This window comes from Pseudorasbora parva, chromosome 11, assembly GCF_024679245.1.
Source record: "Pseudorasbora parva isolate DD20220531a chromosome 11, ASM2467924v1, whole genome shotgun sequence".
In the NCBI taxonomy this organism is placed as follows: domain Eukaryota; kingdom Metazoa; phylum Chordata; class Actinopteri; order Cypriniformes; family Gobionidae; genus Pseudorasbora; species Pseudorasbora parva.
Genome location: NC_090182.1, coordinates 34,206,778 through 34,230,404, shown reverse-complemented (window position 1 = coordinate 34,230,404; position 23,627 = coordinate 34,206,778). Strand labels below are relative to the sequence as shown.

The 23,627-nt window shown below is 39.2% G+C and overlaps 2 protein-coding genes across 4 annotated transcripts in view; one reads left to right on the top strand and one right to left on the bottom strand.

Moving 5' to 3' along the window:
- Window positions 1-23,627, bottom strand: part of LOC137093116 (probable E3 SUMO-protein ligase RNF212) — a 217,341-nt gene that overhangs the window by 143,052 nt on the left and 50,662 nt on the right. The window lies entirely within an intron of this gene.
- On the top strand, window positions 18,534-20,189 carry LOC137093115 (E3 SUMO-protein ligase ZBED1-like). Its single transcript, XM_067457846.1, has 2 exons — window positions 18,534-19,454; window positions 19,722-20,189. The coding sequence occupies exons 1-2, from the start codon at window positions 18,645-18,647 to the stop codon at window positions 20,187-20,189; spliced, it is 1,278 nt and encodes a 425-aa protein (XP_067313947.1). The 5' UTR covers window positions 18,534-18,644.

The window sequence follows — 23,627 nt, the reverse complement described above, 5'->3', positions numbered from 1 at the left end:
CAGTGGCAACAAGCTCTGTCAGCCGGCAGCAGACGGCACACAGCGTGCTGAACACTCAAACCCTCATGGGGAAGGCGAGACAAACAGCGCGCTAATGTGATCCAGTTCTCCTGAGAGAACATGGATCACCCACGAACGCAATCTCAACATTGTTATGCGAGAGGGCTCGTGGCCGTCAGGACAGGAAACAACCGCCTCCAGAAACGCGCGGGTGGAATGACGTCTTGAATGAATGAATGAATGAATGAGGCATTTATATAGCGCTTTCAAATGTACTACTGTACACCCAAAGCGCTTCACACTCATGTCAGGGGTCTCTCCTCAACCACCACCAGTGTGCAGCATCCACTTGGATGATGCAACGACAGCCACAGTACAACGGCGCCAGTGCGCTCACCACACACCAGCGATAGGTGGAGAGGAGAGAGGGTGATAGAGCCAATTCAGTGGATGGGGATTATTAGGAGGCCATGATTGGTAAGGGCCAATCAAGGGAATTTGGCCAGGACACCGGGGTACACCCCTACTCTTTTACGAGAAGTGCCATGGGATTTTTAATGACCACAGAGAGTCAGGACCTCGGTTTAACGTCTCATCCGAAGGAAAAGACACTGCGCTGCTCTTTTAGAAGAAAAATTGCTCTTTTAAATGTGTTGAAGCACCCAGGAACGACCGTGGCAAAACACAGGAGATTAGTGCAACCCTGTGTATCTACACACAATTTGGAACGGTCTCAACGAACCAACAGACCAAACAGTGCTGTGAAAGCAGCAGTTTATCACGGTATCGTGGCCGTCGCTGAACGTGCGGTCTTGCCAAGCACTCAAACAAGCCTCTTCTGTCGTTCTCTTTCTCTCTCTGCTGAAGCGGGAACAGTCTTCTTCATCAACACAGTGTTCAGCTCCAAAGTGAATGATAATAGTGCATTGCGATCGCTTCCGCTTTATGCCCGCGCTGCGGTACGGGGTGTAATATAGAAGCACACACGCCAATAGTCATTGGCTTGTTCTTTACATCTCAAAGCTGATAGGGGCTCCCAGAAGTGATCTCAATTCGTCAGTGACGTCCGACGTACGTGACCAACTGAAAGGGAACTGTTGGTTTTCGATAAAATGGATTTAGTGCCAATGAGTATAACCTCAGTTTTATTACTATTTAATTTGAGAAAAGTTTTGTGTAAACCAGGTTTTTATTTTGGAAATGCAGTCAGTAATAGAGTTAGGTGGGAGAGTGGATGATGGTTTGGTCGTGTCATCAGCATAACAGTGGAATTGCTAGGGGTGTGCATTGGCACTGCCTTCACGATTCGATTCGATTACGATTCACCAGGTAACGATTCGATTCAATTCGATTCTACGATGCATTGTGATGCATCAAAATTCTACTGCACACAAAGCAAATTTTTCATCAGTCATGAGGCAAGACAAGCAGATATTAAACAACAGATTGTATTGGCTGCTATGTGTCTCCTGTATCTTTGACATAAAAGTTATTAAATAAAATAAAATGTAATTAAATAAAATGCAATTAACCCTTAAATGCATGACTGTTTCACCATTCTTACATATTCGTTAGCAACCCGGATCTATATTTAACATGGATAGACCTCTACCTGTCCTGATAATATATAAAACTCCAGATTTTAGAGTAACAGCTACAGAAGAATAAAATAAAACCTATTTCGTTACCTTTTGGAGCTTGGAAGGATTTAGTTTGAGCAGATGTTTAATACCATCATCATCTGTCCTCGTCAGAGTTTACCAGTAGATTCAGCATCTGCGTCATATTTGCGATCTCGAGCATATTCTCCAAACTCATTTTCAACGTCTTCAAAATCAATATTTTGATCACTGACAGCTTCTTGACCACATCCATCATCAAGAGACAGTGACACTAACATATGATTGTGTTTAGTACTTGCTCTCTGAAGTAAAACACTAACCCATTTCAAGTTTTGCAGATTATAATTATTGTTTCGTTTTCTGTCAGAGGTAACTATGAGTGAAACGTCACTTCATCATTGGGTATCAGACATTGCCACCTTGTGGAATAAAGGGGAATTGCACATAATCGATGATGGCACTTTGCCGCATCGATGCTGAATCGTTCATGCCCCGCATCGCGATGCATCGCCGAATCGATTATTGGTGACACCCCTAGGAATTGCATATTAAATTTGCAGAAACTAACCTATTGAGGAGGATAGTGTGACAGATGGTATCAAAAGCTGAACTCAGTATTTATTTAAACTATTATAACATGAATGTCTGCCCATTAACAGTGCAGTATTTCATTTAGTAGTCCACATTATCTAAAGCCTTTCTAAAAAAACTAAAAAAACAAACGAAAAGCACATTGTGTGAATTATTGTAACAAAATAGACAAAGCTCCTGGTCCAACAGGCGCATTAGAGCTTCAGTTAGCATCAAGCTACATAACACAATTTAAAAGATTAAAATGACACCTTCATTCTTCATGTCACTTTAGACCACCATCGAGTGTTTTTATTAGTTTCCCATCACAACATAATGGGGATTTCATTCATTTGGTGATGTTAAAACATGGGCGTCGGAACCATTGTCTGTGGGACAAGACCCACCCACTTTTTACGACCAATGATATTGGACCCACTCACTTCTATCATCTCTACTTAAGCATGTCTGTTTACCTAGCTTTAACCGAGAAACACTTATTATTAAACACAAGTTAAACGCTTTATTTCCCCTTTTTTATTGAAAATAAATGCCTGTCAAATGATCTGATATATGATGGGAAAAGGGAGTATTAAATTAAGAAATGAATGTCACTGCAACACAGTTTTATCATAATCAGTGTTCAAATATCGAAGCTGGAGTCTTTATTCTGTCTAATGATACTGATTTTGTCCAGAAAAAAAAAGAGTGTGATGTTTTAACGAGCAGTGAATGTTGAATAATAGTAATCAATAGTAATCTGGGGCTGTCTACGATCTTTGATAGGCATGGGGTTAAACGTGTATATTAATGAATTCCAAACATGCATAAATAACAAGCGGCTGCACACTCATTCTTAATTAGCATAATACCTGCCCATGAGTTACAACTGCAAATGACATGGCCATGAATGCTGTGGACTCTTCTGGAATTCTTTCTCAAGTTTGGATCCAGTATTTTGCATAAATTCTAAAGAGAGTAATTGGTCATATGACTAGTAATAAATATTAGACTTCCGGTTATGGCGCGCAACTGGTAGGTCACGTCGATTTAAGCTGACGCTAATTTTCCTGAAATAACTCTACAAAAGCGACTAAGGCTTACCCACAAACGATAGAAACTAAAAGCAAAGTCTTCGCAAGTGACCATGCCACCAAAAAATATAAAACCGGGACAGCAACCGAAATCTCAGCCTCAAATTAGCTCTGACAACATGGATCAAGCTAACCAATTAGCAGTTAACGAGCAGAGCGATGCTGATGGAAACGAAGCTACAAACTCTATTCTCTCGGCCATCCAGTCATTGAGAAACGACATGAGCAAGCAATCATCCGATATGCTAGAAGCCATAAACGGGTTTAAAACAGAGCTGCTGTCATATTCCAAGAGAATCGGAGAAGCAGAAGAAAGGATCTCGCAAACGGAGGAGGATGTTAATACACTCCGACAGAAAACTAAAAAACTAGAACAAACGGTCGAGACGCTATCCAATAAGATCCAGGATCTGGAAGATCGGGGATGCCGCTCAAACCTTAGATTGGTGGGCCTACCTAAAAAAAAACGAGGGATCGGATGCGTGTACTTTCCTGGAGGAATGGCTTCACAAAGTTTTGACAGACTGTTTTACCGCGGCTCCAATCATTGAACGGGCACATCGGGTCGGCCAGATCAACCGAAATCGTCCTTCTGTTCCCAGAACAATAGTAATGAAATTCCTTAACTACAAAGACCGTGAAAATGCACTGAGGGCAGCTAGGAAATTAAAGGAGTTACGTTACGGAGACCATCGGATCAGCCTGTTTCCAGATTTGTCAGCAGAGACCCGCCAGCGCCAGCGATGCTTCGATGGCGTAAAAGCCCAGCTGCGATCTAGAGACATTCGGTACGGAATGCTTTACCCTGCTCACTTGATAGTGACTCACGGAGACAAGCGACACATCTTCAAGACTGTCTCTGTAGAGGAGGAGTACGTTCGAAGATTACCGTCGTGAATGGAGCTGTACTGACAATTTAACTAATGTGCCAATCCCTTATGCTCCATTTACAAAAGGTAAACTTTTGACATGTACCCTAATTTGCCCTTCACGCCAAAGCAGTGGAAACTGTACCTGGATATTACAAGTTTAAGATATTATATTGACTGGTCACGGACTTGGAAATTTCGGATTTAATTTAATAAGGGTAGTGCCTATGGTTAATTCACGTTGTTCTTAGCGTTATTTTTTCTTTTCAAGAGTTAAACGCGGTTTGCAAACTTTAGTTGTGTTGCTCCACTTATTGTGGATCTATTGCTTTCCATAGCCAAAGTGTGGAAAAGGGGGTTTATTGTGCAGTTTGTTTGGGGAAATGCACGGTTCAACCATAAGACTTATTTTATGTTTTATTTACAGCCATTTGCGTTAGCTTTCTTGACTCATTTGCAGCGATGCATGTTGCAGTAGCACCATCATATCTATCTGACTACAACATATTGCCCATAACAAGCTCTCACACATTTATTTTTAAAATGTTTGCCAGGTGTAAAAACAACCTTTTACACATTTTAAGTATGTGGTTTAAACAACCAGATACATTTAAATTTGTTCAGTTTCGTCTGAAATGCTTTCAGACCACCTTCTGAATTGGTTTGTTTAAGTGATCTAAATTAAATACGTCTTGAAAGAATCTCGGAAGGCATTTAGGCCTACTCCTGGTCATTTTGCAATCAGATAGATACCTGGTCAGAGAAAGCGAATGAAGGAACTAGTTGTAAAAAGGCCATAACTCTAGCAACTGTGCTGAAGAAACGCGTGCTGCTGCTACTCTATAACCCTGTGCGAGCCATGTCTTGACAGTCGCGAAAGTTAAAGGGTTAGTTCACCCAAAATTTTTATTGATGCCATTAACTCCTTATCGTAATGTTGTTCCACAACCGTTCGACCACCTTTCACCTTTAGACACAGTTTAAGATATTTTATATTTAGTCCGAGAGCGTATGCAAGTGTATGCACACTATACTGTCCATGTCCAAAAAGGGAATAAACACATCATCAAAGTAGTCCATAAGTGACATCAGTGGGTTAATTAGAATCTCTTGATTGTCTTCTCTTCGGGGTTGGTTTTCAATCCTCAAATAAAGATTAGAACGGTTATTAATCAGAATTTTGATTCATGATTCAGTTCGCGTGTCAAACTGCTGAAATCACGTGACATTGGCGATACGAATCATGAATCAATACGCTGATTCAGGGGCGTTTCTAGGATTTTCATTTTAGGGGGGCTCAGCCCCCAGTGAGGTTAGGCCTGTAGAAAAAAATGCTAACACTATTTAGTTTAGGGTCCAAATTCCGCTATTAACTAATAGCTTACAAACATGCATACCCCCTAAGATTTTGGCTGTTTATCATTACTTATGAAGCGAATATTAACAGCTTACTGCATGGCCATACTGTACATGCATTAATCATAACTAATAATGTAGGCAGGTTTATAGATCCCACATGTTAGGGGGGTTCGGGGGCATGCTCCCCCGAGAAAATTTTAATTTCTATAATCTACATATGTGCATTTTAAGATGTTCTGAAGGCCAAAAATTTAGACAACAATAGTTTGAAAACCATGTCACTGGGCAGTAGATTATTTGTCTTTCTTATCTCCACATCTTTCTTTTTCTCTGTTTTTATCTTGCCCTGTCTCTTCATAACGCTGAGCTTTGACTGATATAGTTTTTTCCGTTTTTGTCAGTGAATAAAGTAAATATATGGTTTACATATTAACATAGGCCTACTGATATTTATATGTTTCATGAATAATTTTCTTAGACACGTTAATTTACTGTTTATTAAAGATTTAAGTTTATTAAATTCACAATATGAACACATTCATTAGCTACTAATGCCCAATACAGGCTGAAAAAGCTGAGTTTTTTTTAATTACTGAATGTTACAAATAGAATTATATAATTTTACAATATATACATTCATTATTAATCTTTTGCCTAATCTGATGAAAATGGTTTGGTTAATATTTCTTGTTCGTTAAGGCCTACATTATGAATCACATAGGCATATTTTAAGTTAAAAATGGATGGCAAAATTAGACAAAAGTTTATTAATTTGCCTAAAATTGTTTTTCTTTTGTTTAACAATTCTGACTTTGAGCAGCAGCTGTCAAACATGAATGTTTAGTTTAGCAGCATATATTTATCTTTCTTTGAGGTCGAGTTGTGCTGCTAAAATTTGCGCTCAGCCTCCCCTAGTGAAAAAAAAGTATACTTTATTGTATTTCAAATATATTCTCTTTTCCGATAGTATATTAGAAATATACTTACAAAAATTGTACCATTTCTAAATATATAAAAAATATATTAGCATCATATTTCACAATACAACTTTTAACACACTTTAAGATAATTGTATTTTAGTATATTTTAGAAAAATATACTTTAAATGAAAGTTCAGTGTACTTTTGTAAAGTGTACTTATTTGAACATTACTTTAAAATATATTTTTTATATATTTTAAACTTATGCACTAAAAGCATATTTTAAAAATACATAATTAATATCATTAAGCAGTATAAAAAGTTATAAATACTGTTTAAGGTTATTTATTCATGCTTAACTGTTCAAGCTTAAGCATGAATAAATAAGTGATAATAAATTATTATTATATAAATAAATTATTAAATGGACTAAAAGCCCATTTTTAAATATATGCAGTGTATGCTATAAGCCCTACTTTAGTTGTGATTTAAGTGTAAATATGTTTAATACGTTTACACTGGCAAAGAAGAATCCAACACCACACTTAAAATACAACGCAAGAAAATATGAGTTAAATAGTTGTTTCTTATCGGAATTCAAATGTCTCTTCATTGATCTGTGACCAATCAGATTGTGTTGCTCAATGCCTGCAGCCAATCAGAGGCAGAGCTGCTGAAGGTCCTCGTCTGTATGACGCTCACTCGCGGGAGGTTTGCAGCCTTGCAGGTGAAGTACACCTTACATTGCGTTACATTAATTATTTAATAAAACACTGAGAGCGGAAAGTACATTGCTCATTCTTCGGACCAGTTCAATTACGTCACATCGCTGCCTGACCTTGATGGTGACGATAAACTGTTTTGGAATAAAATGGCCAAACGTTACGCGATCCCGAAAAGCACCGGATAAAGTCCTTCTGTTTGGAGGTAAGTAATGTAATGTCACTAAACGTGAATAAAAAGTTGAATGAACATGCACCTGACCTTATCTCGTATATTCTGTTAACAGATTGCGTTCTTCACGAGTGTTTGCTGTCAACTGTCCCTGTGTAAGCGGTCATCAGACGCAAGTGTAATGAGCAGCTCACCAGAAAATTTTATATAATGTGTAATTTATATTTATGTATAGAGATGGTCAGTGGAATTAGTTCAATGATAGGTTTTCCAACATCTTCCAGTGTTAATTTAATGAAAAACATAGTAAGTTAATTTTGTTTAGCTTTGCTGAAACCATGTGAAACCATTTATAAAAATCGTTGGGCTTGTTTAATGAAATGTCTCTTCATTAGTTATGTGTGTTAGATTTGATTAATTTATTGTAATGTCCTTGAAAAAAATGCATTCAACATTGGGAAAGTAAGTCAGTAAGTAATTCATTAAAATGTAAGGTAGCACGTTAAAATACTGTATTGTGTGACATTATGTAATTCAAAGTATATTGTACAATGTATAGCTAAGTAATGACACATTGTATTGTTATTGACTACAAAGTGTAATTTTTAGTCATTTGAATGCATCAAGGTAAATAAAATATATATTATATTCGAAGTATATTGTTTGTGTGTTCTGAATATACTGGTAATTAATTTGTAATTTATTAAAACACAAATAAAGTATGCTATAACACAGTGTATTTATAATACAAATAAAGTGTACTATAAAACGAATAAAGTATACTTATAATACAAATAAAATATACTTATAATACAAATAAAGCACATTTAATATCACTAAAGCATGTAATTAGTCATTATACTTAAAGGGTCATGAAACCCCAAAACACTTTTTTTATGATGTAAACAGATATCTATAGGCTGCACATCATTGAAAACACTAAGGGTACTCATTAATGGTATTCATATGTGAAAATAGTTATTTTTGCATTTTTCAGAGCGATTTCTGTCTTCCGGTTTGAAAAGCTTAGTCGGAGCAACGTCACAAATGCTGACGTCGGCGCGGCCTTTTCGGCCCAAGTATGGGCTGCTGGGGATATGCTGACGTCGACCGCTCAGAGCGATTCTCGATATATATTCATGACATGAAGCTCATTCAGTCCAATCCCTGCGCTGTAGTATGCATACAAGATAATTTAGTTAATATGCATGAGACAGTCACTTCTGTCAGGCTCGTCTTACATCATTATTGTAGAGATATGGTGGGGAAGTTTTGGAAGCAGCGTGCGGAAAAGTCACGGAGGAAAGCTAGGCGTTGTGCTGATACGAAGTAACATAAAGGGCGCCGAGCGAGCTGTAACCGGCGCCATCTGTGGAAGCCTTTGCTACAAAGGCTCGGTAAAGTAAAATTAACCTGAGGAATTGCACGCCGAACCTGCAAGCGTTGACTATCTATGTCAGGAGTGCAAAATAACCAATCTGTAATCTGTATGCTAATGAACAAAAGCCACGTCCTCTCCGTTTTATTTGTCGTCACAGCCATGCACTAAACCGCATGTGTTCGGGCTCTTAGTGAAACAGTGTGCATATTTGGACAAATATAGATTTAGCTGCCGAGTGATAGACAGCGCGGATCGTCACGGCAACCCAGCGCGCGTCGCTCTGCTTCAGATGCGCGGTCGAGACTAGCCTGAAAACCCCTTCGCTTTTACCCCGATCTAGAATTACACATCTCTGTCACATCACATGTTGGGTGGTTCACGTTCTCTTATCACGTCGGCGCGTTGTTCATCTTGCCAAACAGCGTGCATATTTGGACAAATATAGTTTTATCACGTTTGCAAAATATTTCGTCATGCAGAATAACATTTATTTTCATTTCTCACTGAATTATGCTGGTTTGAACTTTGAAGAGCTGAATGATTTGCGATCTCTGCTGCATGCCACTCATTGCTCTCTCTTTTGCTGTACTCATCCCTCATTTAATCTCACTGTGGTAAACAATGCCAACGTGAACCAAGAACATGTCTCAGAACCGCTGTAACTGCTGCTATTGGTATCGCTAATCTTAATGCACCTACTGACACTCCCCTATTTATGCAAACATTCCCTCTTTCCACACAATACCATCCCACCTTTTCACAGTCGACCACTCCCCTTTTAACAAGCTTTTTCAAATCGAAGGTGTGAAAAAACACCGCTGCAGCAGGGGGGTTTCATGACCCTTTAAAGTGTACTAAGTATACTTAAAGTTGTTCCAATTTAGCACACAAAAGTATAATAAATACACTTAAAGTTGTGCTTTAACACAATTTAATTACAACTTAAATATACTTAGTACAAAATTAGTTGTGTCAAAATAGCACACTTCAAGTTAACTAGTCATTAACACACTTCAAGTATACTGAAAATGAGTCTGGCCGCAAGTATACTTAGTATACTTTTTTTTCACTAGGGTCAGCAGTTTCTGTGTGACCATAAAGCCCGCCTACTCTGATTTGATTGGTTTTATCAAATATTTTGACATTGACGAGCGGTGACAGACCAATGACGCTCAGATTTACACACACACACACACACACACACACACACACACACACACGTTGTGTTTCCATGTTTTATGGGGAGTTTTCATAGGCGTAATGGATTTCATACTGTACAAACTGTACATCCTATCCTCCTACACTGCCCCTGCCCCTAAACCTACCCATCACAGGATACATTCTGCATTTTTACTTTCTCAAAAAAACTCCTTCTGTGTGATTTATAAGATGTTTTCCTCATGGGGGCCTAAAAATGTCCCCACAAGGACAGGGATTTTGGATATTGCCATCTTTGTGGGGACATTTTGTCCCCATAACGTAGGGATTACCAGGCCACACACACACACACACACACACACACACACACACACACACACACACCGAATTCATATAGTATGTGTAGAGAGCAACAACATTGAGATTGTTTTCATTTTAACAATGGACATTTAAATGTAGACCTCTCAAGCTACGATACTAGGCAGAACCACACAGAGACGCCAAAAAACTCCTAAATCAATCGCTTTGACTGCAAAAAAACTACTATTACTAAACACAACAACGTCGCTTATCATCATCATCAGTTCTCTCTTAACAGTAGGTTAAGTCAGTGTACCTTTAACTATATAACTTTGGGATATTGGTTTATTTCCAGTCAGAGAGAGAGAGAGAGAGAGAGAGAGAGAGAGAGAGAGAGAGAGAGAGAGAGAGAGAGAGAGAGAGAGAGAGAGAGAGAGAGAGAGAGAGAGAAAAAGTGGAAAAAAAAATTAATCCACAAGACATGTGTAGATTAGTGCTTACAAGAAACGCAAACTGTTTGGAACGGGTCAGTCCGATTTTGTGTACTGATTAACTCTAAAAAGAACCGGTTCAAACGAACGATTCGTTCGCGAACCGGTCATCACTACAGTCCACACATGACAAATCAAACATTATTCTTCCTGAGTGTGTGTGAAAAACAACCCGAATGTACTGAATGAATGCTGCGTGAGATCGCGCTCGCACACGTTATCTGTACATCAACAGATTCTCATGCGATTACTGTACGACACCACAATTGCGCTCTTTAGAAACAATCGCAGAATACGACAGAGCTCGTGTTTTAAAGCAAAGCAAACACTGGAATTAACAAATTACTAAAACACGCTGTGAGTCTCTATTCTCTCTGATGTATCAGCCTGGCCTTACATTAGCAGTGTTTGGATGAATTAGACTACTGGATCACTGAACACTTTCCCAGAGTTTAAGGCATAAACTCACAAACAGAGAATCAGGTTACATAGTTAGAATGGAAATTGCCTCCTACAAGGGTTAGCCTGTGTGATCGATAAACTCCCGACTACGATCATATAATTCTATGATCGACTGCGTGATGCAAATTACTTTAATGTTGCAGCTTCATGTAGGCTACTTCTGTAATTTATTTGCGTTAATTGCATTAAGTTATTTTTAAGGTGTTAACGACTTTTAATTAATCTCATGCGTTAAAGGAACACTCCACTTTTTTTTGAAAATAGGCTCATTTTCCAAGTCCCTTAGAGTTAAACAGTTGAGTTTTACAGTTTTTAAATCCATTCAGCCGATCTCTGTATCTGGCGGTAGCACTTTTAGCATACATCATTGAATCATATAGGTCCATTAACATCGCTCTCAAAAATGACCAAAGACTTTATTTTTTTAAAGATAATATTTTCCCAATTAAAACTTGACTAATCTGTACATCGTGTACTAAGACCAACGGAAAATTAAAAGTTTAGATTTTTATACCGATTTAGATAGGACATATTTTCTCATTCCTGCGTAAGAATTATGGAACTTTGCGGTCGTACCATGGGTTCAGCGGCAGGATGATATTACACAGCGCCTGAAAGTAGTACTCAGATAGGTAACTTCCAATACGACCGGCACTAAGTTTGTGTCGTTGCTGCTGGCAAATTATGTAGTGGATTTACTGTGCGATTAACCATATGGTTCTGTGTCGTAAAGAGCTGTGATAGTGATTTTTTTTTTTTGTTAGCTTGAATGACCAGATTGAAAAGCACTGCTGTTGTCTTTAGCTAACCTGTGAATGAAATCACTAAGCGTGGGGGTTTTGCGCGGCCATTTGGTTTATACAGTATATAACGTTAGTAGTTTTATTTTTAGCATTCTGGTGAGGTAGTGTATAGTTTTGATTAATAGAATGTTTAATTGCCGGTATTGTTTATCTACAGTTTCTATGGTACAAAATACTATGTTAGTGATGTTACGTTCTGTTCCAAGGCTTCGGAGTGTGTCTCACGCATTGAAAATTATTTGGCGGCCACCAAAAAAATTGTTGTCCCGTCAAAGCCTTATTTGATCAATTTTTTGTGATTTATGACTGAGATGACTGGGTGCATGTTAACTGAGTGACAGAGAGAAACAACGGAGAGCGCGCACTCTCTCTGTCTTCATAATAAGCAGTCTTATCATATTTCATTCACATATTATGTTAGTAAAAAGGTTGGCAGATCGAATCCCTGTCAGACCATTTTTCCTTGAATTTTTACTCTTCTCTGACTTACCAGTTTGAATCTGCTCTCCTCGTCCCTTCTGCCCCCGTCTGTTCAGCCACACTTTCTCTTTTACGTTTCAAAAGCTCGTCTTCAGTGTAACTGTTATTCCGGTTCAAATAGATACGATTCAGGATCTGCATCAAAGTAAATATCTTCTGAAACGTCTCTCACAAACGTCTCCATGGTTACAACGCACGCTCTCTGAGCAAGCAGATCGTCACGCTGGTTATGTTGACAGAAGAAGGCGCTGTGTAATATGATTGCAATATCAATGAAGGCGCTGTGTAATATATATTTTTTTCTCCATCATGCCCTGATGGAGCTTTGGTTCCTTGCTCAGATGGGGACACTAAAATTATGATCATTATGATTCTATAAACTATAATACTGATCTGCCAACATTGTCGCTATATGATAAATTAAAATAAGCTGATAACATCACTGTTTTCTCCAGAACGACTGTACAGCCAAATCTAATTTTGTTGCAATATTGTCCTGTTTGGCACTGTGAAGCTGCTTTGACACAATTGTGATTGTAAAAGTGCTGTATAAATAAAGTTGATTGATTGATTGATTGATTGATTGAATGATTGCGCCGCTGCACCCATGACGGCCGCAAAGTTCCTACGCCGGAATGAGAAAGTAGTTCCTAGCTATAACGGTCTAAAAAAATAGAAACTTTTCATTTTCCGTTGGTCTTAGTACACAATGTAACTATAGAAGTTTCAGTTATTAATGTATGCAATTTCAGCAATAAAACAAAATTTTTCTTAAAAGAAAACAAATTAGATGTTAATTTTAAGATACATGTCTTATTTTCTCTTATATATTTAGTATTGCTCTTTAATAAAGAAAAAAGTAATTATCTTCTGATTACTCGGTTAAACGATAATCAGTAGAATACTCAATTACTAAAAAAATCGATTGCTACAGCCCTAAATATATCCTAATTAAATGTATAATCAAAGCCTAATGAATCTTTCCAGTAATGAATTTGCTTTATGTTTCTTGTTTTCTCAAGTGTATATTTGGTCTTTGAGTGACTGTGGGTCTGGCCTAGAGATGTATGATGTGTCACTAAACACTTGCAACAAAGTTGTGTGTTTGGATTTTTTTTAGGCATCACACACCCCTTACTTGTCAGGAGTGCAGAAACAGTGTTTGCTCACTGTGATGGAAATATTATAATCACTGATGAAGAATTCATACAATGTTTGTATTCATACAGGAGCTAAGCTAATATGTGTCTCTGCCATGCAGGACACCTCTGTGCTATGTTGTACAGCACTCTCTACAACACTCTTGCCATGTGTGGAAAACTAAGGGATTGTTGAGGGAATGTTTTGACAATGGGGGTAAAAGAGATTGTGACATCTGTTATGTCTTCAGTTCACACTCGATGCAGGTACTGATGACCGTGTTGACTGTGACACTTTCTTGCAAGAAATAAACCATTATAAAGATAATTGGCTAATGTTTGTCTCTTATTCAGTGAAGCAACAGAGTTAATTTTTTGCAATTACAATTTGGTATCAGATAGTGGGATTCCTTGGATGTGCCTTCTGGACCCCGTGAGCAGACAGTGACTGATCATCCTGGACATTAGAATCACAGCCTTACCCTGACAGATTGAGGGAGAAGGGCCGACCGCTCAGGGGGGTCCGGGGGTCCGAATACTGCAATATGAGAAAACGAACCCGAGGTGGCAACGGGATGCTTCTGACAAACTTAAAATTCTGGGGAAGAATTTTAAATAGGAATTTGGGTTGAATTGTACTGAGAAAAAAAAATAATTGTAAAGGATAAACCATAGGGGAAGTCTGACTCTGTGGCGAATACAGCGTGGTTGATTTGTTTATGTTAAGAAACTGGACCATGTTGGAGAGCTGAGTACTCATCAGTAGGGTGCTTGAGTAAGCGGCCAAACCGTCTGTCCTGGGTGAAGGATCAATGAGTAGTCCTCAATAGGGCATTTGAGCGTCCAACCCATCTGTCCTGGGTGAAGGATCAGTAAGTACTAATAGGCTGTTTAATTAAGCATCCGACCCGTCTGTCCTGGGTAAAGGATCAGTGAGTAGTCCTCAGCAGGGCATTTGAGTGTGCGACCCGTCTGTCCTGGGTGAAGGATCAGTGAGTACTAATAGGACGTTTGAGTAAGCGTCCGACCTGTCTGTCCTGGGTTAAGGATCAGATCTGTACGGAGACGTCCGAAAGATTATTAGCTTACACGTGAACAGCCACAGAGAGAGACTGCCAAAATGGGGAAATACCAAAGCAAGCTAGCAGAATAAGATACACCGGTATTTTGTCAAAGGAGAAAATTAAATGGCAAAAAATAAATGCAAGGTATAAAGTTAAATAATTTGATTAAGAGGGAATGCTGTGTGTCACCAGACAGAGTCTGTTGAAGAGGTGAGATAAATTTAAGAGGTGTGGTGGGAAATTTGTGTGAGAAATGTGAAATGTACTATGTGAAGCAGATAACAGGGAAAAGGGAAAGTGTTGTCTCATCACACAGAAGCCACAGCTGTTTAAAGATCGCTGGTGAGTATGAAACTTGATTAAGTGATGGATAAAAATTTGTGTTAACAAGGGGTCCCCAATCTCGGTCCTGGAGTGTCACTGTCCTGCACAGTTTTGCTCTAACCCCAATCAAACACACCTAAAACAGCTAATCAATGCCTTATTAGCTGTTTCAGGTATGTTTGATTGGGGTTGGAGCTAAACTGTGCAGGAAAGTGGCCCTCCAGGACCGAGATTGGGGACCCCTGGTGTTAACTAAATTAGAGCTAACAATTTGAATGACATGATCAGTAACATAATTAGTCCTGAAAAGAGTGAGACGAGAGAGCAAATGCTGTAAGCAGCTCTGCTCTGAAGTCCCACAATTTAACCCCATGCCTTTCAAAGATCACAGACGGCCTCAGATTACTATTGTTCAACATTCACTGCTCATTAAAACATCACACTCTTACTTTATCTGGACACACTCAGTATCATCAGACAGATTAAAGACTCCAGCTTCGATATTTGAACATTGTTTATGATAAAACTGGGTTGCAGTGACATTAAAGGTGCACTATTCAACTTTTTGCCACTGGAGGGCGCCTATTCTAAACGGCTCGCAAGTACCGGGACTTTTATTATGACGGGACGGGACACAGTCGCCGGGTGCACACACTTCCGCTTTTTCCGGTCAGGTAAAAACAGCTATTTTTATCATATCAGATACATTTAAGGGGCCAAGGGCTTCGGCCATCTGTCCACTCTCTTCCCTGAACTGAAATTAAGTAATGGGCTGTACTTTCCACACGATTGACATCAGGTTCAAGTGCTCCAGGTTGGCTGGTGGTTAATTTGCCCGCATACCGCCTCCCATGGCCGAGACTGGTATTACAACACCTGTCGGGCCGGGGCTAGTAATGCTACTGCTAATTAAGGTTGATATCTCTGCAGCAATATAACTTGACATTTTTTTATGACATCATCGCCCTTATTTCTTCTCATTCTTTTGATGCGTGTAGGTCATTTTTTGGATATTTTTACCTCAATTTTTACACATGGCACCTTTAAAGGACAACTCCAGCAAATTTTTAAGTTTATCTTGATCGTTATATCTTTGTGAGTACAGTCTATAGATATAAAATGAACCGGATTGGTCCTTGCAACACCGAGCTATTACATTTAATGCCCAGAGCTCCCACTCAGCTAAAACGGCATTTATGGGGGCATAAACGTAAAGGGTGTCTTTGTGCCTCTTAACAGACATAAAATGCAATTAAAATGTCTGTCCAACATGAACAGGTCCCTTACATGACAATAAGATGCGTTTAGCCATTGTTTAAATTCACCTGTTTTAGACAGCTAGCTTTAGTCTTGCATTGAAGTCCCGTCGGAATGCCGTTGTAGCTGGAAAAAAGGTAAATAGTCCAATTGGGAAGAGCGTTGTGTGTATGAAGAGGCTCGTTGATTCTCAGTATTGAACGTGTCCGAAAGAAACGGTTTTCTATTCTGTACTGCTGATCCGAGAACCGCTGCACATTCAGTTACACGTGCATGCTCAGTATCAGCTGGTCATGAGTTCATCAGTTCTCTCAGCAAAACATGTCTCAGTTCAGTGAACGGTTGGAGTTACAACATATAATTCAAGACATACTGTCACTCATGTCAGAAAGTGAGCAACTAAATAACTGGTGGGATCAGCGCTGATTTGAGACGTGAATCGTTTAGAACGATTCAGTCCGATTTGGTGAACTGGTTCGCCCGGTCCCCCCCCTCTATTTCTCTATTTCTCCTGGTTCGCCCGGTTCCCCTCCCCCTCTATTTCTCCTTTCTTCTTTCCTTTTCTGGTCTTTGCTACTCTAAGCAGTGTACAAATCTTAGTATTTAGGGCACTTTTTGTGTTTCGTTGCCTCATCTTGACGGATCGCTTCCTGTTCTCCTGAGTTGTAAGTCGCTTTGGATAAAAGTGTCTGCTAAATGCATAAATGTAAATGTAAATGTAAATGGTTCAATGAAGTCGTATGTCTCAAAGTTATACTGAACAATAACAAATAATTAGAACAGTTCTAATTATTAGGGTATGTTGTAGTCCAGATTAAAACATATAAATGTTTAAATTTGAAAATAAATAGCCTATTAAGTCTTTAAGTATTAAGTATTTGGTGCTGTGATGAACAACATTGAGATTACAAAAACGAGTGGCTGTTTTAAAAACTACACGCGTTTTTTTGTTTGTTTGCTGGTTTCCGGGGTAACCGGCTGCATTCTGCAGTTCATCAGCGCCCTCTGCTGTCACTGAGCGGCACTTCAACAGCGTGTCTGGTTCAGTCATGTGCAAACGCACGTTGGGCTTGTTTATATCTGAGCGTGTCCCTTTCGCAGAATACAGCGGTGTTGAGCATTTATACGGTTGATGGGCAAAGTATTCTTGAGTGCATTATAAAAAAATTATTAATTATTAATAAATTATTATTTACGATATTTTAAAGTGCCCACGATAACAATATCGTGCATATTCATTATCGTGATAAATCGCATTATCGAAAATCGGCACATGTCTACTGTGGAGGTAATGTAAACTTTATTTATATTTCCATTTGGGCACACACGGATTAAAGAAAGATGTGCAGTAATAAAATAATCATGCTTTACACACACAACGCTCTTCCCAACTGGACTATTTGCCTTTTTTTCCTGGCTACAACTGCGTTCCCACAGGACTTCAGCGAGAGACTACAGCTAACCATCTAAAACACTATTTAGGTGAATTTAAACAATGGCTAAGTGGCTGTGGGATTACAAATTTATAAATTGTTATATCAAGGTTCCAATGTAATAGTATACTAACTAGGGGTGTAAGAAAATATCGATACACGTGAGTATCGCGATATTTTGTTTGGCGATACTGTATCGATTCTCAAAAACGCAATATCGATATTTATTAAAAAAAAAGGAAAAAAAAGAAAATTCATGGCAGTTTCATTTTGTTCCGTTTATATCTCGGCCACTAGATCGCAGTCTTCTAATCTCTGAACTTAAACAGAGACAGGAAGTACTAGCGTAATGACACGTCACTAATGTTTACGTTAATATAGTTCTCTGATAGTAATGGCGGATGACAGAATAGTACCAGCACCCGCTTCGGTATACAAAGCCGACGTGTGGCGTCATTTCGGCTTTCGGTACAGACAAGGAACAAACGAGATAGACAAAGATGTTGCGGTTTGTAAAATGTGTAACGCCAAAGTCAAATATTCGAAGAACACAACCAATCTGAGGGCGCACATAACGAGGCACCATTCGGATGTAACGTTAGGCCTAACGTTAACAGCGCAGCAGCAAACGGATCCCCTTCAACTCACTCTGGAGCAAGTTCACACATCAAAGTTGCCACCAACCTCAACGCGTGCAACAAAAATAACGCAGTCGCTGCTTTATTTTATTTGCAAAGATATGCGCCCTCTCAGTGTCGTTGAGAACGAAGGCTTCCGTCATATGCTGAAAACTTTGGAGCCTCACTATGCCATACCATCCCGCCAGCACATTAATGACATTGCTGTGCCCAACTTGTACAACGAGGTAAAAATTTGCGTAATAGAATCTCTTAGCTTAGCTGAGAGAGTCGCTTTGTCATGTGATGCTTGGACATCCCGGGCCACTGAATCGTTCGTAACAATAACAGCGCACTACATAACAACTGAGTGGAATCTGGTCTCGCATGTACTACAGACAAGAGCCATGCACGACAGTCACACAGGGGATAACATTGCAGAATTACTAAAGAAGGCCGTCATTGAATGGGGTTTTGAAGATAAACATCCAGTGATTGTAACAGACAACGCATCCAATATGAATGTCGCGGCTGGACTTGCAAACATGACCCACATCCGATGTTTTGCGCACAGCCTGAATCTCGCTTCACAGAAAGCACTAAAGTTGCCAGCAGTGGAGCGACTCCTTGGCAGGATCAGACGTGTTACGAGCTTTTTCAGACGCAGCACCATAGCCAGCCACCAGCTAAAACAAAAACAAGACCTGCTCCACCTACCAAAACACAGGTTAATTACAGATGTTGTCACGCGGTGGAATAGCTCTTATGACATGATCGATAGATTTTTAGAACAACAACCAGCCATCTATGCAGCACTGCATTCAACAGAGGTCAGAAAGAGTGAAAAGGATGTATTCACACTGAATGAAGCTGACATTACATGTGCTGAGGAAGTGCTCAAGGCACTGAAGCCAATGAAGAATGCCACATTGGTAATGTCAGAAGAGAGCATGCCCACTCTTTCTGTCATTGCACCACTTTATTCAAAGCTTGTCATGAGCACAGAAGAAAGCCCAGATGATACAAAGACAGTGAAGGACATCAAGGCTGCTATAGCACAAGATCTGGGAAAGAGATATGCCAATGAGAGGGAAACACTGCACATGTCATCAGCTCTGGATCCAAGGTTTAAGGATCTACCCTTTCTCTCTGAAATGGAGATACAAGATACCTACTCCAACTTGGCTGATGCTGTGGTGGCTGCCATAAAGAAGCAAGTAAGTAAATAAATAAATACATTAATAAATAAGGCTACTTGTTTTTTATTACATACATGAGAATTTTTAAGTGTATCAGTTAATGTAGATAAAACAAATACAAACATTCATTGGTTAAATTTAGTTTTAATAAATAGTTGTACTTATTTTTAAATTATTTACAAAATAAATATGCAATAGGATATTTTTTTACTCTTGATTTTTATTTTGTTGTGAAAGTTAATGCCAATTTACTATAATAAATAAATACATTTGATGTTTTTCCAGCAGCAAGCTCGAGAAGTAGAGGAGACTGTCCAGTCAAAGGATGTTGAAGATCACAGTCTACCTGACTATGAAGATGGCTCTATCTCCACCTCCCTGCAACCCATAAAGAGACCAAGGAGATCATGTGCACTAGCTGATTTGCTTGGAACGGTATTTGCCACTTCTGAAAACAGCATGCCACCAAAATCTGCACATGATACTGCCGCAGCTGAGATTAAGAGGTTTAGAGAAGGAAGACCTTTGCCTCTCCAAGAAAACCCACTCAGTTGGTGGAAAGAACATGAACATGCATACCCCGAGCTCTCCAAACTAGCAAAGGGTTTCCTGTGCATTCCGGGCACAAGTGTTTCTGCGGAAAGAGTTTTCTCCACCGCAGGAGACATTGTAACTGCACACAGAAGTACCCTGAAATCTGAGCATGTTGACCAGCTTATCTTTCTCCAGAAAAACCTTGACATTAAAAAATAAAGACAAACATAAATACAAATGGGGAAAAAAACAGTGCAATCCAAGTTTATAGGTTCTGAGAATGTTCATCATCTGTAAGTATTTTATAGTTTATATTTTTGTTTTCTTTAGGAATCCTGCAAGCACTTTATTTTTCATTGATATTAAGCAGATGCAATTTTTTTGTTCTGATCAAAATGACAGGACACTGGTTGTTACAATTGTAAACTGAAACTGTGAACCTTTAAAGCAGGGTCTAAAAATGCTGTTTATAACAGCTTATTTTATACATTTCATTTTACTAAGGAATCCTGCAAGCACTTTATTTTTCACCCTTGTACTGCACAAAAAGTGGTTCAATCACTAATTAATGCAAAGGCATGGTGTTCTGGTTCAATAAAAAACATTTTGGTTTGCATATGGTGGTGTGTTCTTTATGACAGCTTTCCTAAAATTGTATCTTATGACTAAAATAAGAAATATCCCAATATATCGCCTTGCTTACAGTATCGCAATATATATGGTATCGCAACCCCTGTATCGTGATACGTATCGTATCGCCAGATTCTTGGCAATACACAGCCCTAATACTAACAGTTTGTTATGTACATAATACTTTACAGTTTGGAGGTACAGACTGACTACATTCTAGGGAGATCAAGCTAATCAGTCTTTTGTCTTTATGCACTTCCTGATCTATAAGCAACATTGTCAGTGATCACATTTGCATCTATTCGTCTGATTGGTACTGTTATGTTGATAGGATTTGGATTGGTGGTCTGATTGGCACTGTTATGCTGATAGGATTAGGACTGGTGACATGGAAATGTATGGGGTGTGTCCCTTTTACCTGGGCAGCATGTGCATTCCTTTGTTAAGATTGTCTTCTCCTCTACTGTGTAAATCCCTCCCCCTGAAATGTGGATAAATTACAATGTATACTGTTAGAATTAGACTTGGACGACTGCAGCCACAGACGGCATGTGTGTTTCTCAATAAAGAGGAACGCCTGCCCGAAAGATATACCCAAGCTCTCCTGGTCTTCACTTCTGAGTTTCCAACAGTTTTGGTGCCGTGACCCGGATAGAGATCCTCACCTGAATCCAGCTCAACAAAGATTCTGACTTCGTTCCACCTGAATCCAGCTCAACAAAGATTCTGACTTCGTTCCAGACTGAAACCAGCTCAGCAAAGATTCTGACTTCGTTCCAGACTGAATCCAGCTGAATTGTTCTGTACAACCAAGGGTTGGTGAGTCACTCTATCCAAAAGAACCATTAAGACCAGTACAAATTTGTTATCCTCTGCACAGCCAGAGAAGAGTTATCAGACAGCTGTAGGGTTTGATTAACTAAGTTATCCTCTAAAAAATGTGTTTTAGAGATGAAAGTTATCCTCTGTTTTCCAGGCAGGGAAGGTTAGCATCACAAGCTAACAGTTCGTAAGCCTGTTTCGACAGGGAAGAATTGTTTAAGCCTCTGTTTCTCAGGCAGGGAAGAATTGTTTAAGCCTCTGTTTCTCAGGCAGGGAAGAATTGTTTAAGCCTCTGTATCTCAGGCAGGGAAGAATTGGTTTGCCTCTGTTCCAGACAGGGAAGAATTAGCATCACCAGCTAATAGTTGTTCAGCCTCTGTTTTTCAGCAGGGAAGATTAGCATTGCAGGCTAATATTTGTGTTGTCATCTGTTTTACCAAGGAAGGTTAACAGTAGTTGATCTATGTTAACAAGTATACCCCCTGTTAACTAGAGTTTTAGTGTTTTGATTGTGTGGTTACAAAGAAACATGTTTAGAAAGAATGCTAGACTGTTCTACTCAATTGAAAAAGGTGGTCTTGCGACGCCTTTGTGGTCAGATAGTGAATTTAAGTCATTGTTAGGAGAGCACATGGACTCAATTGTGAAGAAAACTGATGTGAATGAAGTTAGTCAGACTGATAACACTTATCCTGACTTACAAACTTTGTTTGAAACAGATGTAGCTATCCAAACAGTAACTGATGTGCCTGTCGATTCTTTGAAGGTATGTGGTGCAAGGAAAAGATCTGGGATTGAAAGTGTTCCTCATAACTCTGTTGAACAAGTACAAACTGTAGCTAAAGGACTAGCACCTAAAGACATAGAAAGATTATCCCAGAGCTTACCCTCAGCACGCACACATTTTTCTGAATTTAGAAGGACATTGTTATGCAAAATGCGTCTCTACGACATGTCGTTAACAGAAGTCACACAGCTGATGTCACAAATTCTAACTGAATCTGAATTCAACAGTTTTTAATCTGCTGTTACTTCTGAACTACGACATGTCAGTAAAGGCGATATGAGAGAAGGTGTTTTGAAAATTCTAAAGAATATCATGGGACCCAAAGTAGACTGGTCCAAAATCACTAACTGTGTGCAAAGGAAAGAAGAAACTGTCAGTGAATACACTGAAAGATTTTGTCAGTCAGCTATAACTTACAGTGGAATAGTTGATGACTCTGAATGTGTTTTAGATGACCAGGGAGCTTTTGTTCACATCTGGTCAGATGGTCTTTTAGCCGAGTACAGAAAAGCATTGCCATTCCTAGATCTAACTTGGTCTAACAAAACTCTCAGAAGTAACCAAGAAAGGTTAGCTACATGGGAAAGAGATGCTGATGTTAAGGCAAAAGTAAGAGTAGCAGCAGCTACATTTAACACAAGAAATCAAGACAACAGATGTCTTAAGAGAGAAGGCAAATGTAACTACTGTGAAAAATCAGGTCACTGGGAGAAAGAGTGTAGGAAAAAGTTGCGAGATAGTAAAATAAATACTATGCATAATTCTGTTCCTTCTCAGCCCGCCTACAATCCTGAAGTAGTTCTGCCAGGGTACACTGAAACTTTAGGACAGCTTGCTCAGGCTCTTCTAAAAGCACAAAATGAACAGGCAAAAAACAAATTGTTGGGGCTGTGAGTAGCTACCTTTCCCCTGTAATCCGTCACAATAACATTTTTGTGAACAGTAGCAAACACGAGAAAGAGACTGACTTTTTGCTTGATACAGGTGCAGAAATTACAGTAATTCCTACTAAATTGGCTGAAGGTTTAAACAATGATCCAGTCCTTCAGGCTTCATCAGGAATGGTGTTAGGACAGACTGTAAACGTAAGATGCCAGTGTCCGCACTAATGAGTCAAGCAAAAGTCACTTCTGTCACCTCTTCTCCTTGGGGAAATTGGTTAACAATCCTCACAGCCCCGAACATTGATTTACAGCATGCACCTGTCATGAACCCATCCTCATGTATGATGTCTGCAATGACTGAAGTTTTGTTAGAGGATGAAGGAGAAATGACTCATGATTGCGTTACGCTTAGATACGCAGCTACAAGTGAAATAGCAGAAACTCCCTTTGAGAATGCAGAATTGGAGTTGTTTGTTGATGGTTCAAACATTGATAACCCCATAAAGGCAGTACAGAGTGCCAGAGAGAGTGTCG